This window comes from Plasmodium relictum (assembly GCF_900005765.1).
Source record: "Plasmodium relictum strain SGS1 genome assembly, chromosome: 12".
In the NCBI taxonomy this organism is placed as follows: Eukaryota; Apicomplexa; class Aconoidasida; order Haemosporida; family Plasmodiidae; genus Plasmodium; species Plasmodium relictum.
In genome coordinates this window covers 2554181-2566574 of record NC_041690.1, presented here as the reverse complement: position 1 = coordinate 2566574, position 12394 = coordinate 2554181, and the positions used below count along the sequence as shown (strand labels likewise).

At 20.7% G+C, this 12394-nt stretch overlaps 3 protein-coding genes and 1 non-coding gene across 4 annotated transcripts; 2 read left to right on the top strand and 2 right to left on the bottom strand.

Moving 5' to 3' along the window:
- Positions 1-841: 841 nt before the first annotated feature.
- On the top strand, positions 842-1088 carry PRELSG_1268100. Its single transcript, XR_003699279.1, has one exon. It is a non-coding gene; the product is annotated as a Plasmodium RNA of unknown function RUF1 (non-coding RNA).
- Positions 1089-2407: 1319 nt separating this feature from the next.
- SIR2A (transcriptional regulatory protein sir2a, putative) lies at positions 2408-3208 on the top strand (the record flags this gene model as incomplete). Its single annotated transcript, XM_028678501.1, has 1 exon — positions 2408-3208. The coding sequence occupies one exon, from the start codon at positions 2408-2410 to the stop codon at positions 3206-3208; it is 801 nt and encodes a 266-aa protein (XP_028534784.1).
- A 138-nt stretch (positions 3209-3346) lies between these two features.
- Positions 3347-4495, bottom strand: PRELSG_1267900 (conserved Plasmodium protein, unknown function; the record flags this gene model as incomplete). Its single annotated transcript, XM_028678499.1, has 1 exon — positions 3347-4495. The coding sequence occupies one exon, from the start codon at positions 4493-4495 to the stop codon at positions 3347-3349; it is 1149 nt and encodes a 382-aa protein (XP_028534783.1).
- A 691-nt stretch (positions 4496-5186) lies between these two features.
- On the bottom strand, positions 5187-11788 carry PRELSG_1267800 (DNA-directed RNA polymerase 3 largest subunit, putative; the record flags this gene model as incomplete). Its single annotated transcript, XM_028678498.1, has 5 exons — positions 5187-5244; positions 5323-5535; positions 5625-5746; positions 5821-6893; positions 7051-11788. The coding sequence occupies 5 exons, from the start codon at positions 11786-11788 to the stop codon at positions 5187-5189; spliced, it is 6204 nt and encodes a 2067-aa protein (XP_028534782.1).
- Positions 11789-12394: the final 606 nt, after the last annotated feature.

Sequence of the window (12394 nt, the reverse complement as noted above, 5' to 3'; positions counted from 1 at the left end):
TTTTGAATAAATAATAAAATCTTATATTTTTCGTTCTATTAAATATTTTCATTTGGAGTTGTTATGCCAATTAAAAATATATCTGTTAATTTAAAGAAATTGACATTATTTTTATAGGTATAAATGAAAAACGTTCAGAACAATTTTTTTTTTGGCATTTTGGATATATGATTATCTCCATTTTTCTCATTTTCAATGAATTTTAATTTGTATTTAAATTAATTAAACATTTTTATAGAAGCTACGATATTTTATAAAAAAAGAAATTAGTAAGAAAAATACATTAACTAAAAATATATTTTATGTAATATTTTAATATTTTGTTACAATTTTTTTTTCTACTCTCATTCTTGCTAATTTTATTTTAAAATATTTTGAAGATAAGAAAAAAAAGCTTTTATATAAGGTGAATTCATGAGTAATATTTTAAAAATGAAGAATTTATTAAATAATAAATTAAAGAAAGAAAAAAGAAAGGGAATATATATAAATTAAAAATATGTATGCTGTAAAATTAATGGAGATGTAAAAAATAATTTTAATATTATGGAAAATTCACAGGTAAAAAAAGATATGTTCTGCAAAACGAGATAGGTACAATTTTGATGTTAAAAAATATACATAGTATTTTTTTTTTAGTATAATAATTTATGAGGAGTAATTTTAGTGAGCTAAAAATTAAAAAAAAAATTAAAAAAACCTTAAATAAATTATATATATATATATTTTTTTAAGTTACAATATTTTCAATAAATATTAAAAAAAAAGAAAAAAAATTTAAAAATATATAAATTAAGTATATTGAAATTGAAATTTAAAAAATAATAACGAATGTAAATATGGTTAAATTACACTCAGCGATTTAATTTTTCACTTTATATTATATCGTTATTTATTTTTTAACCTATATAAAAATTCATTTTATATCTTTTAAATTTTTTCTTTTTTTAATTTTAAGCAAAATTAAAAAAGAAATATTTAAAGATATATATTTGATTTTTTCCTTCATATTCCCGGTATTTTCAACGCCTTTAGGCAGCTTCTTGTTAAGTAGTGTTGATTTTGCCGTAACAAAACGGAGGAAAACATAAAAAAAAAAATGCATTTTAATAATATCCTGTTATTTCCTCATATTTTTCTTAAGAAAAATAATTATTTTTTTATAATGGAAATTTCATTTTGTATCTAATATACGTATCTCTCGTACATACAATAAATAAACTGCACAACTATTTATTTGCATTTTTTTTTATTTCATATGAATCATGCTGATATGTAAAAAAAAAAAATTTTTTTTAAAATAAATTTTTTGATATTATAATTATAAGCTTAAAAAATTATTTATTGTTGTATATATAAATATTTATATATATATATTTTAATAATAAAAAAAAAATAAAAATATTTAAGGGAAATAAACTTTTCTTTTTTTTACTATTTCATATTTCATAAATTAAGAGAAATAAAAAAGGTGCATTTGTTATTAAATATTCTAAGTTTTCTCTCATTTTTCAGGAATTTATAAAATTATTTTCAATTTTTTTTAATAAATATTAAAATTCATTTTATTTTATTATGTACTTATTAGAAAATAAATATGAATTGATAATATGTTTAAAAAATTGTGAAAAAGCTTTAAATAATAAAACTTCGAAAGGAGTGGAAAATGAATTATTTTTTTTATAATACTGAAATAACTAAATTAATAGTTACACATAATTATTTTATTTGATTTGGTTTTAATTTAATTTAATTTTTTTTTTATTCATTTTTTTTCTTTTTAACATGAACTCTAAGATAGAAGATTTGAGTTTGAGCACAAAAATGTTTTGTTTTGCATTGTTTTTATTACTAATACACATATTTATTATAGTATTTTTGCTACTTAAGATTTCACAAAATAGTTCAATTAAATGTAATATTACAATAGATAAAAAAAAAGAGTGAAATTATTTTTTCATATATAAACACACTTTTCCATTAATAATTTATTCATTTCTTAATGTTCCTATTTTTACATTTTTTTTTTTTGAAAAAAGTTAATTTAACAATATTATACATGAAGAATAGTTTTTAAATATTCTAAACTTATTATATAGAAAGATCTTACATGTTTTTTAATAATATCATTTTTGTTATAATGCAAGTAATTCCTAAATTAATGATAATTTTCTCATATTAAGATTTATATAATCCTGAATATGAATATAATAAAAAAATTATTCAGGTTTTTTTAATATTTAAAATATAAAAAAAAAAGAAAAACAATAAAATAAAAAATAAAAATTATTTGATAATCTTCAATTAAATTCTACATAAAAATAAATTCTAACTACATTTTAGCTATTGTAACTAAAAAGAGTTTGATGAAGAAGGTAGAATTGAAATTATTATAAAACATAGAAAAATGGGAAATTTAATGATTTCTACATTAAAGAAGGAAACAAAAAGTATGACTCTGGAGGAGCTAGCTGAATTAATAGAAAATAGTAAATATATCGTTGCATTAACAGGGTCAGGAACATCAGCTGAAAGTAACATACCAAGTTTTCGAGGTTCTAGTAATTCTATATGGAGTAAATACGATCCAAGAATATATGGGACGATCTGGGGTTTTTGGAAATATCCAGAAAAAATATGGGAAGTAATAAGAGATATTTCATCAGATTATGAAATAGGACTAAATAGTGGACACATAGCTTTATCAACATTAGAAAATTTAGGATATTTAAAATCAGTAATTACACAAAATATTGATGGGTTGCATGAAGAAAGTGGAAATACAAAAGTAATTCCATTACATGGTAATGTTTTTGAAGCTTGCTGCTGTACATGTAATAAAATTGTTAAATTAAATAAGATAATGCTACAAAAAACTTCTCACTTTATGCATCAATTACCACCTGAATGTCCATGTGGAGGAATATTTAAACCAAATGTAGTTTTATTTGGAGAAGTTATATCAAAGGATCTTTTAAAAGAAGCTGAAAAAGAAATAACAAAATGTGATCTACTTTTAGTTATTGGAACATCTTCAACTGTATCATCAGCTACAAATTTATGTTACTTCGCTAATAAAAAAAAAAAGAAAATAGTTGAAATAAATATATCAAAAACCTATATAACAAATAAAATGTCTGATTATCATGTTTGTTCAAAATTTAGTGAATTAATTAAAGTATCAAATATATTAAAAGAAAAAAAATAAATTATATAATTATTTTTTTAAAAAAAAAAAAGCGAGAATATAAAGATAGGCAGTTATGTTTGTTTTTCTACTTTTATGTTAAGTTCATTTAGTTTTAATTTTTTTTTTTTTTATGATTGATGATTCTTTTAATAAAAATTAAGTATTTTTTTGTTCTTCATTTCCAAAATTTTCTCTTAAATATAAGAAAATGGATTTTATTTTTTCGTCATCAGGAATATCTGAGTATTTGTTAACATGCCTAAAAAAAGTACACAAAATATTTAAAGATGATTGAATATTTTCAAACCATACTTTCCATTCTTTATAGTCATTAACAATATTAGGTTCTTCCAAATATATATATATGTTTTCCTTATTAATTTCCCTGTTTATTTTTTTTAATATATGAATTATTTCTTCTGGTCTTTTTAAAACATATCCAATTAAAATAAATACAAATAAAGTTCCTTTTTTTGATAAAATATTGTTTTGAAAAGTCTTATTCATAAGATTAATTAGTTTTAATTTATCGTTATCTATATTTTTTACTAACTCTTCTAAATATTCAATTATATTTTTTAAAGCTTCTTTAAAAAGCTTATATTCATTATTTTTATAAATTAGATATAAGCAATCAATAAAATAATTAAAACTAAATAAACAATCATCTTCTTTTATGTCATTATAATTTTTATTATTCACACCTAATTGAGAGTAAATATATTTTATTGCTTCTCTTTTGCTACAAGCATTGGATATTTCATCATACAAAAAATTGCATTTTTCTTGTATTATTTCCTTTATAAATTCTATTTTTTTTATTTTTTTTTCGTTTTCTTGTTCTTCTTCTTTTAGAATTCTTAATTTTTCTTCATTTTTTTTGATTATTTCTTCTTCCTCCAATTTTGTTCTAATTCTTCCCCTGTTAAGTTCTTCTTGTTCATATTCCTTTTTTTTTTGTTCTTCTAATAACTTTTTTTCAATTTTTTTATTTTTTTCAATTTCATAATTCTCTTTAAACACTGTTAGCTCTTCTTCATATATATTATATAATAAGTCGTATCTTTCTAATAATATATCTACATTTTTTATCATTTTTTCTCCATAAATTTTTTTTTCTTCATCAGTTTCATTTCTTCTTATTCTTATTCTAGTGATAATTGGTTGTAACTTTTTTAATTTATCTTCAAATTCATAATATAGACTAAGTTTATTAAATGTATCTTCCTCTTTTGAATTCAATAATTCACTACATATGTCTTTTATTTCTTCAATAGAACTAACAGCAATTTTGTAATCGGTCATTTTTTATATTCTCTCTTTTTTATTTTTAAACAATTTATATATATTATTATGAAACTTATTTTAAAAAAATAATAAAAATAAATATGTTTATTTAATAAATAATATCATCGAACAGCAAAAAAAAAAAAAAATTATTCTCATTCAAAAAGTAATAAAATTTATTATAGGTAATTTGAATGATATGAATTATTGAAGATTTATAATTGATTGAATTTTTGAAAAATAAAAAAAATAAAAACAATAAAAATTTAAGTTTTAAAAAGCTCATTTTACATATACTTGATAAATAACAAACAAAAAAACTGATAGAGTTTTTTATATATTGTGCACTTGCAAAAAAAAAAAAAAAAATATAAAAATTTAAAAATTTTTCAGATTCTTATATGTAATATGAATTAAAAAAAAAATTATAGTTCTTTTAATAACATTAAAAAAAATAATAAAAAATAATAAGTTATATAATATATAAAAAATTTATATAGTTTCAAAAAAACACAAAATGATGTATTATTTTAAAAGAATAGATTGCAAATATGATATTCATGTTTATAAATAAAAGAACAAAATGGGTTAATCAAATAAAAAAAAAGGAATAAAGCAAATATATATATGAAATAAGAATCAAAAAAAAGGTAGTACAAATATAAACTTAAAAGAAGTATGCTGTTTATATATAATGTAATCAAATTAGTTATCTTATTTCCCTTTCAGCTTTTTCAAGTAAAGTTAGGTTTTTCTGTTTCTTATCGCTATAAATTTAAAAAAAAAAAAAAATAAATAAGTATATATATATATAAATTAAAATGTTATTTTTGTAGATAACTAACAATTTATAATCATAAAGGAGTTGAAATGATCCTGTACCAATTGGTATATTTTTTCCAACTATTATACTTTCACTTATATTATTAATCTCATCAATATTTTTAAAAAATGATGAAACAAATAGATGTTCATTTGTTTCTTCGAAAGAAGCTAGCATTAATGTACTTTGTCGAGCTTTTTGTATACCAAACCTATTTATACCTAAAATATCACCACTGAAAAAAAAAAAAAAAAAAGGAAAAAATATATTAAAATTATATAAAAATTGAATTCTTAAAAAAAAAAAAAAAATAATGTTACTAACGTAAATGCCATTATATCTGCCAAAAGCATTATGTGTCTAATGTCAATATCAATACTATATGCTTCAACACATTTCTTTATTTCATTTATTATTGTTACCCTCGCAGCTTCTATGCCTAAAACCTGTGATAAAAAAAAAAAAAAAAATTTATATATAAATACAGGTATAATGAAAAAAAAAAAAAAAAAATACTTACTTGAAAGACGTTAATTACATGATTGGAAATAATATGTTTAAAATCGACACCTTCTAAGCCAAGAACATAATTCAAAGAATTTCCTTCAACTAAAATGGAGTATACGGTTTTTTTTTTTTTTTTTATGTTCTTTTTTTTGTTTCCATTCAAATTACATATATTAAGGCTCTCATCATAAAAATCAATTTTATCATTATAAATGTCATTGATATTAATTTTGTCGAAGTTGAGAGAATCCAAATTTATGCTATCTAAGTTAATTATTTCGTTATCTTTTTTTACAATGTTCTCATTTATTTTATTATTAAAATTTTCTATAATATTTTCTAATTTTTCTCCATTAGCTATATTTTGAATAGTATCTTCCTTTTTTATTCTATTAATACTCTCTTCCTTTGTAAAACATATCTCTTTTTCTTTTTTAACATTTGCATTATTTTCTTTGAATTCTTTTTTTATACGAATAACACTTTTATTTACTTCTTTATCTTTATCCGTTTTAGTTTCTTCTTGATTTTCAATGTTTTTCTTCACATTAGTAGTTTTATATTCATATTCATTCTCATTTTCACTGTCAGTTACTTCTATTTCTTCTTTTTTTATAATACACCTTTTGATGTCTTTATCTCCGTATATTAATAAATCAAGTAATCCCTTTTTTAATGATTCCATTTGAAAAAACAAAAATTCATCATTTTTTAGCGAAATATGTAATTTATACTTATTTATGACTTCAATATATATTTTGTTAATTTTTATTTTGTTAATATGACTCTGTTTCAATATAATATCTCTGATATTATAAGCATTAATATTCAAAAAAAGTTTTTGAATTAATTCTTCATTAAATTTAATTGATAAAAAAATACCTCTATTAGTATAATCTTCTTTCATATAAACACAAATATCTCTTATTGTTGTTTTTTCTAATTTCGATTTCATCATTAAAGCAAAATTATAATTATCATTTACTTCTAGAGGAATATTTAATATTGGTGTCTGAATAAAACTTGATGCATTAATTATTTCTTTTATACGAGGAACACCTAATGTAACATTCATACTAGCAACACCTATAAAATAAAATACATATATACATATGAGTAAAAAAATATAATTATACATGTTGACATATATGATGAAATAATTAAATAATTAAAAGTATATAAAATACATAAATTCATAATATATTTGTAATTAAAAATATAATCTTTTTTTTATATTATTTACCAGCAAAATGAAAAGTTTTCAAAGTCATTTGAGTTCCAGGTTCTCCAATGGATTGAGCAGAAATGGATCCAACTGCATCCCCAGGGACAGAAATATATTTAAAATATTTATATATGTTAAAAAAAATAAATAGATATAACTGTTTTAAATTTATAAAAGAATAATCATAAATCATATATCTATAAGATATATCATATTCATTTATTATGAAATGAAAATAATCGTTCTTTTTCATTAATTGAAGGCCTTTTTTATAATTAAGATATTTATATATATTTATAGCTTTAATAAATAACCATTTTTTTATTTCTTCGATATATATTTTCATATTTTGAGTATTTTTTTGATGTGTTGGTTTTTCTTTTTTCGATAATTTTGTATGAATATAAATATTAGTAGGAATAATCTCCGTTAAATAAATTAACAAAAAATTAGACCATTTTATAATTTCATATGGAAATAGTATAAAATGCTGTTTGGAACTTTCTATATATTCAAAAACACTAACAAATGCTATAATATTTTTAATCATTTGTTTATAATATTTATTTTCGTATAAGAAATCATTTTCATTTATTTCATTTACAATTTCTTTATATAATTTTTTATCTTTAATTTTCTTTATATCATTAAAATCAAAATTAAAATTTTTTTCTTTTGAAAAATTAGTTTTTTTTATTATTTGATCATTTTCGTTATTGTACATATTGCTGCTGTCATTTATATCAACATTAGCTATAAAGTTATTATCGTTACTATTAATTATATTTCTTTTATTATCATTATAGGTAATAATATTATTACTATCATCGTTTTCATTTTTTCTTTCTTTACTTTTAATTTTTTTAATTTGCTTAAAAATTATAGAATCATCTGAAGAAGAATAATAGTCATCATTCAATTTTTCTTTTAGTTTTGTGATTCTCTCCTTTTCGCGTCTATATATATTGTTAACAATTTCTATTTTTTTCTTTATATTTTTACTCATTTTATTGTATTTATCGCAGATGATTTTTTTTTCTGCATCATTTAAGATAATTTTTTTTTTATCGAGTAGATTCTTAATTATTACAATATTTCTATAGTCATTCACAAAATGTAATACTGATTCATAGTTGTATGGTGGCAAAATACTATTATTTTTGGAACAGTTTATTTGCTTTTTGTGTAAGTAAAAATGTTTAGAGTTTTCATAATTTTTTACTTCTTTCGCTTCATTTATACTTTTTTTTGTTATATTTTTTTCATCTAATTTTTTATTTTTATATGTTTCGGAATCATTTGTATATTCTTCCACTTCTGATATACTTCCATTTTTCAGTAGGTTGTCTTTTTTTTTTCCTCTTTTTTTCTTTGTTACTTGTTTTTCATTTTTTATATTTTGATTTTTCAACTCGTTTTCTTTTTGTTGTTGCTCACATGAATTAATATTCTTTGCACTGGTATAGCTATGATTCATAGAAATTTTTTTTTCATAATCATTCATATAACACTCTTTTTTTTCTTTTTCATACTCATTTTCTTTAATATATTTAATAAATAATTCTTCTGTGCTTTCGTCTTCGTTCATTATTTTTTTAATAAAACGTTCATCATGCTCTAATGGTATAAATATATTTCCCACATTAATTTTTGATGAAATTTTTTTTATAATTTCAGATATAACTGACTTAGTATAGACAATGTTATTGTTACTACCATTGTGACATTGTTCATAATGCTCATTTGAATAATTAGATGCATTGGTATCTTGAAAATTATTTTTTTGTATATTATTTTTATCCTGTTGATCCAATATTTGTTGTGTTATATTTTTAGTATTATTTTTAAAAGATAACAAAGCGTGACTTGAAGATATAGAGATAATATGATCAAAAATTTTATCAAATTGATCAGAATATGTATTATTGTTATCAATATAAGAAGGATTTAATGCATCGTCTCCATAAATAAATTGAATTATTTGTTTGTCACATGATCGGACAGTATAATCATAATGTATTGATAAATCTTCTAGAGCTTTCATCAATCTTCTTTGCATATAGCCAGTTTCAGCTGTTTTTACTGCTGTATCTACCAATCCTTCTCTTCCTGACATAGTATGAAAAAAAAATTCAGTTGGGTTTAGACCAGTATAAAAAGAATTTTGAACAAATCCTCTACTTTCCGAATCTTTGCAATGAAAGTGAAAGTGGGGTAAGGTTCTGTTAATAAACCCATTTTGAATTCTTTGCCCTGCTACATTTTGCTGACCAACACAAGCAATCATTTGAGCAATATTTATTAGAGCACCTTTAGCTCCTGAATTAAACATAATTAAAGGTTTATTTAAATAATGCAAATATTGATTACAAGTTTTACCTGCATCATTTCTTAAATCATCTAATATATTTTTTACTTTTATTTCTAATGTTTCCTCTAAGGTGCAACCTGGCTGTATTTGCATTTTCTTTTCGTTATATGATATAATTTCTTTATTCACTTTTTCATACCCTTTTAATAACAAATCTCTCTTTTTTTCAGTCAAAGTAGAAGATGGAGTTACATCATCTATTCCAATAGTCATTCCTTTATTAGAGAAATATCTACTTGTTAATTTTGAAAATCTGTTCATAATTTTTAAAGCTACATAAGACGAATTATGATGAATTAAGTAATAAAATAAACCATATTTAGAAGATCCTAATACTTTTTTCCCTAAAGATCCGCATATTAATTCTGATTTATAAAAACAAACATAAGAATCATTTAAGCATAGATATTTTAAATCTCCATTTTTTGTTGAATATTCTCTTTCTTTCATTTCAAAATTTATAATGGTGTTTTCTTTTTTATTTGGCTTAATTAAAACGCTAATTAATTGTTTACCTGTCCATAATTCCTTTGGTTTTAATATTGCTGGTACAGGTAATTCAATATTTATTTTAGCATCTGAAAAATATGAACATAATAAACAAAAGGTATCTCTATCAAGAAAAGTGTCTTTGTTTGTAATAATATAAGAAGCAGATAAAAAATCTTGAGTTAATGCTATTATAACTTCTCCATTTTTTGGTGTGATTAAATTATGTTTCACATTCATTAAATATAAAGCTTCTGCTCTTGCTTCTTCCGTTTGAGGGACATGCAAATTCATTTCATCTCCATCAAAATCAGCATTATAAGGAGAACATACACACTCATTGAATCGAAAAGTTTTATAATCCATTATTTTCGCTTTGTGACTCATAATAGACATACGGTGAAGAGATGGTTGTCTATTAAATAAAACAATATCACCATCACAAATATGCCTTTCTACTATATCACCTATTTTTAAATTTTCTATTACAAATTTTTTATTTGCATATTTTAAACTTATTTTATTTAAATGATTATTTTTACGTTCTTCATTAATGTCTTCGTTATTTTTTTTGTTGATATAATTTTTTATGACATCAAAAATGTTATTATTCGATTGATAATTAGTATCAATATTTTTTTTTATAATGTAATTAGCACCAGGCCATTTATTAGACCCATTCCGTATTAACATTTTTAATTTATCTATATTATATTTATTAACTGTTTCTGGATAAGTTAATCGCATAGCAATAATTTTGGGAATGACCACTTCATCAATGGATATATTTGGATCAGGTGATATGACAGTTCTACTTGAAAAATCCACTCGTTTACCTGATAAATTACATCGAAATCTTCCTTCTTTTCCTTTTAATCTTTGGCATATTCCTCTACCTGGTTTGGAAATGTTTTGTGTAGCTAATAGTTGAGAAACCGCAGGAGAATCACTGTTTATAAACCTTGTAATTTGCAATTGTAAAAATTCTACATTACCTAAAAATTGATTTGTCTGATATCCATTTGTGCATTGACTATTTATTGTATTATTTAATTGAGTTATTTCTGACAATATACATGTTAAGTCATCTTCTGCTGTCCCGTGTTCGTCAATTATAACAGATGGACGAATTGTATTGGGTGGAACCAAGAGAGCTGTTATAATTAACTTTTCGGGATTTTCTATATTTAATAATTTTACATGAAAAGGATTAATATTTTTAAATAGTTTTAATACATATAAACTATTTAAATCTTCTTCTTTTATAACCATTTTCCCATTTTCTTTTACTTTTAAAATGTGTTTTAATTTCATGAATTGGTCCAAACTTGGTTTAATTACTTTTTTTATTACACCTTGTGCACTTCCACATTTATAACATTTGTTCACTTTTTTACAGAGATTTAATATTCTTTTAAATAAATGTCTTTTATAAAAAGAATCTTCTGGATTTTTTTTTTTTAAATTAGAAAAAAATTCTATTTTTTCTTTTGGCAATAATAAATTAGAGCAGTTTTTGCAAATGCAATACAATATATGGATTATATATTTATAATAACCTATATGAAAAACTGGATAATTTAATTCTATATATCCAAAGTGACCTGAGCAGTTTATAAGATTTTTGTTGCAAGTTTCGCAAATAGCGTTACTTTTATGAGCACCTAATTTTAAATCTAAAACACCATATGGATAAGGAATTCCACTATTGTTTTTATACATCTCTCTATTTAAAATTTTTACTTCTGAATATTTTATTATTTCTTCTTTACTCATAATTCCAAATTTTATACTTTTTATTTCGCAATTATTCTTTATATCCTTTACGAACCGTTTCTTCATACTATTTTCCTGGATTAAATTTCTTAATTCTTCCATATCAATATTCTTATTCATTTTGAAAATGCCCAATATTTATCAACAAATGAATTTTTTTTATTAATTCTTCTATGCATAGAAGAGAATTAAGAAATTATTTTATTAAAAATTTATATATATATATATATATATATATATATATATATATATATATATATATATATATATATATATATGTAAATATATACGTATATAAATATATTTATGTTATTTAAAGCTGTTTCATGTATTTCCTATTTATTATTATTTTATAAATTGCTCATAAATAATTAATCTGTTTCTTATTTATAATTATTTTACATGTTACATATTTACAAATATGTAGTATATTTCTTATTTATAATTGTAATTTTGTTTTTGTTAGTTTTTTCAACATTCTTTTTTCATTATAATTACATTTTGTTTTTTTTTTTTCCTTTTATTTATATTTAAGAAAAAATATATTTTCCTACAAACTTAGTACCTATGATACTTTTATTCTGTTGAAAATTACATTCATTTTTTACAAATATGATAAATTTAATTAAAACTTAATAAAATAAAATAAAATAAATTAATGAATTTGATAAAATAACTCACAAGGGTTAAAAATATATTGAAATATTAACAAACAATTTTAAGGTG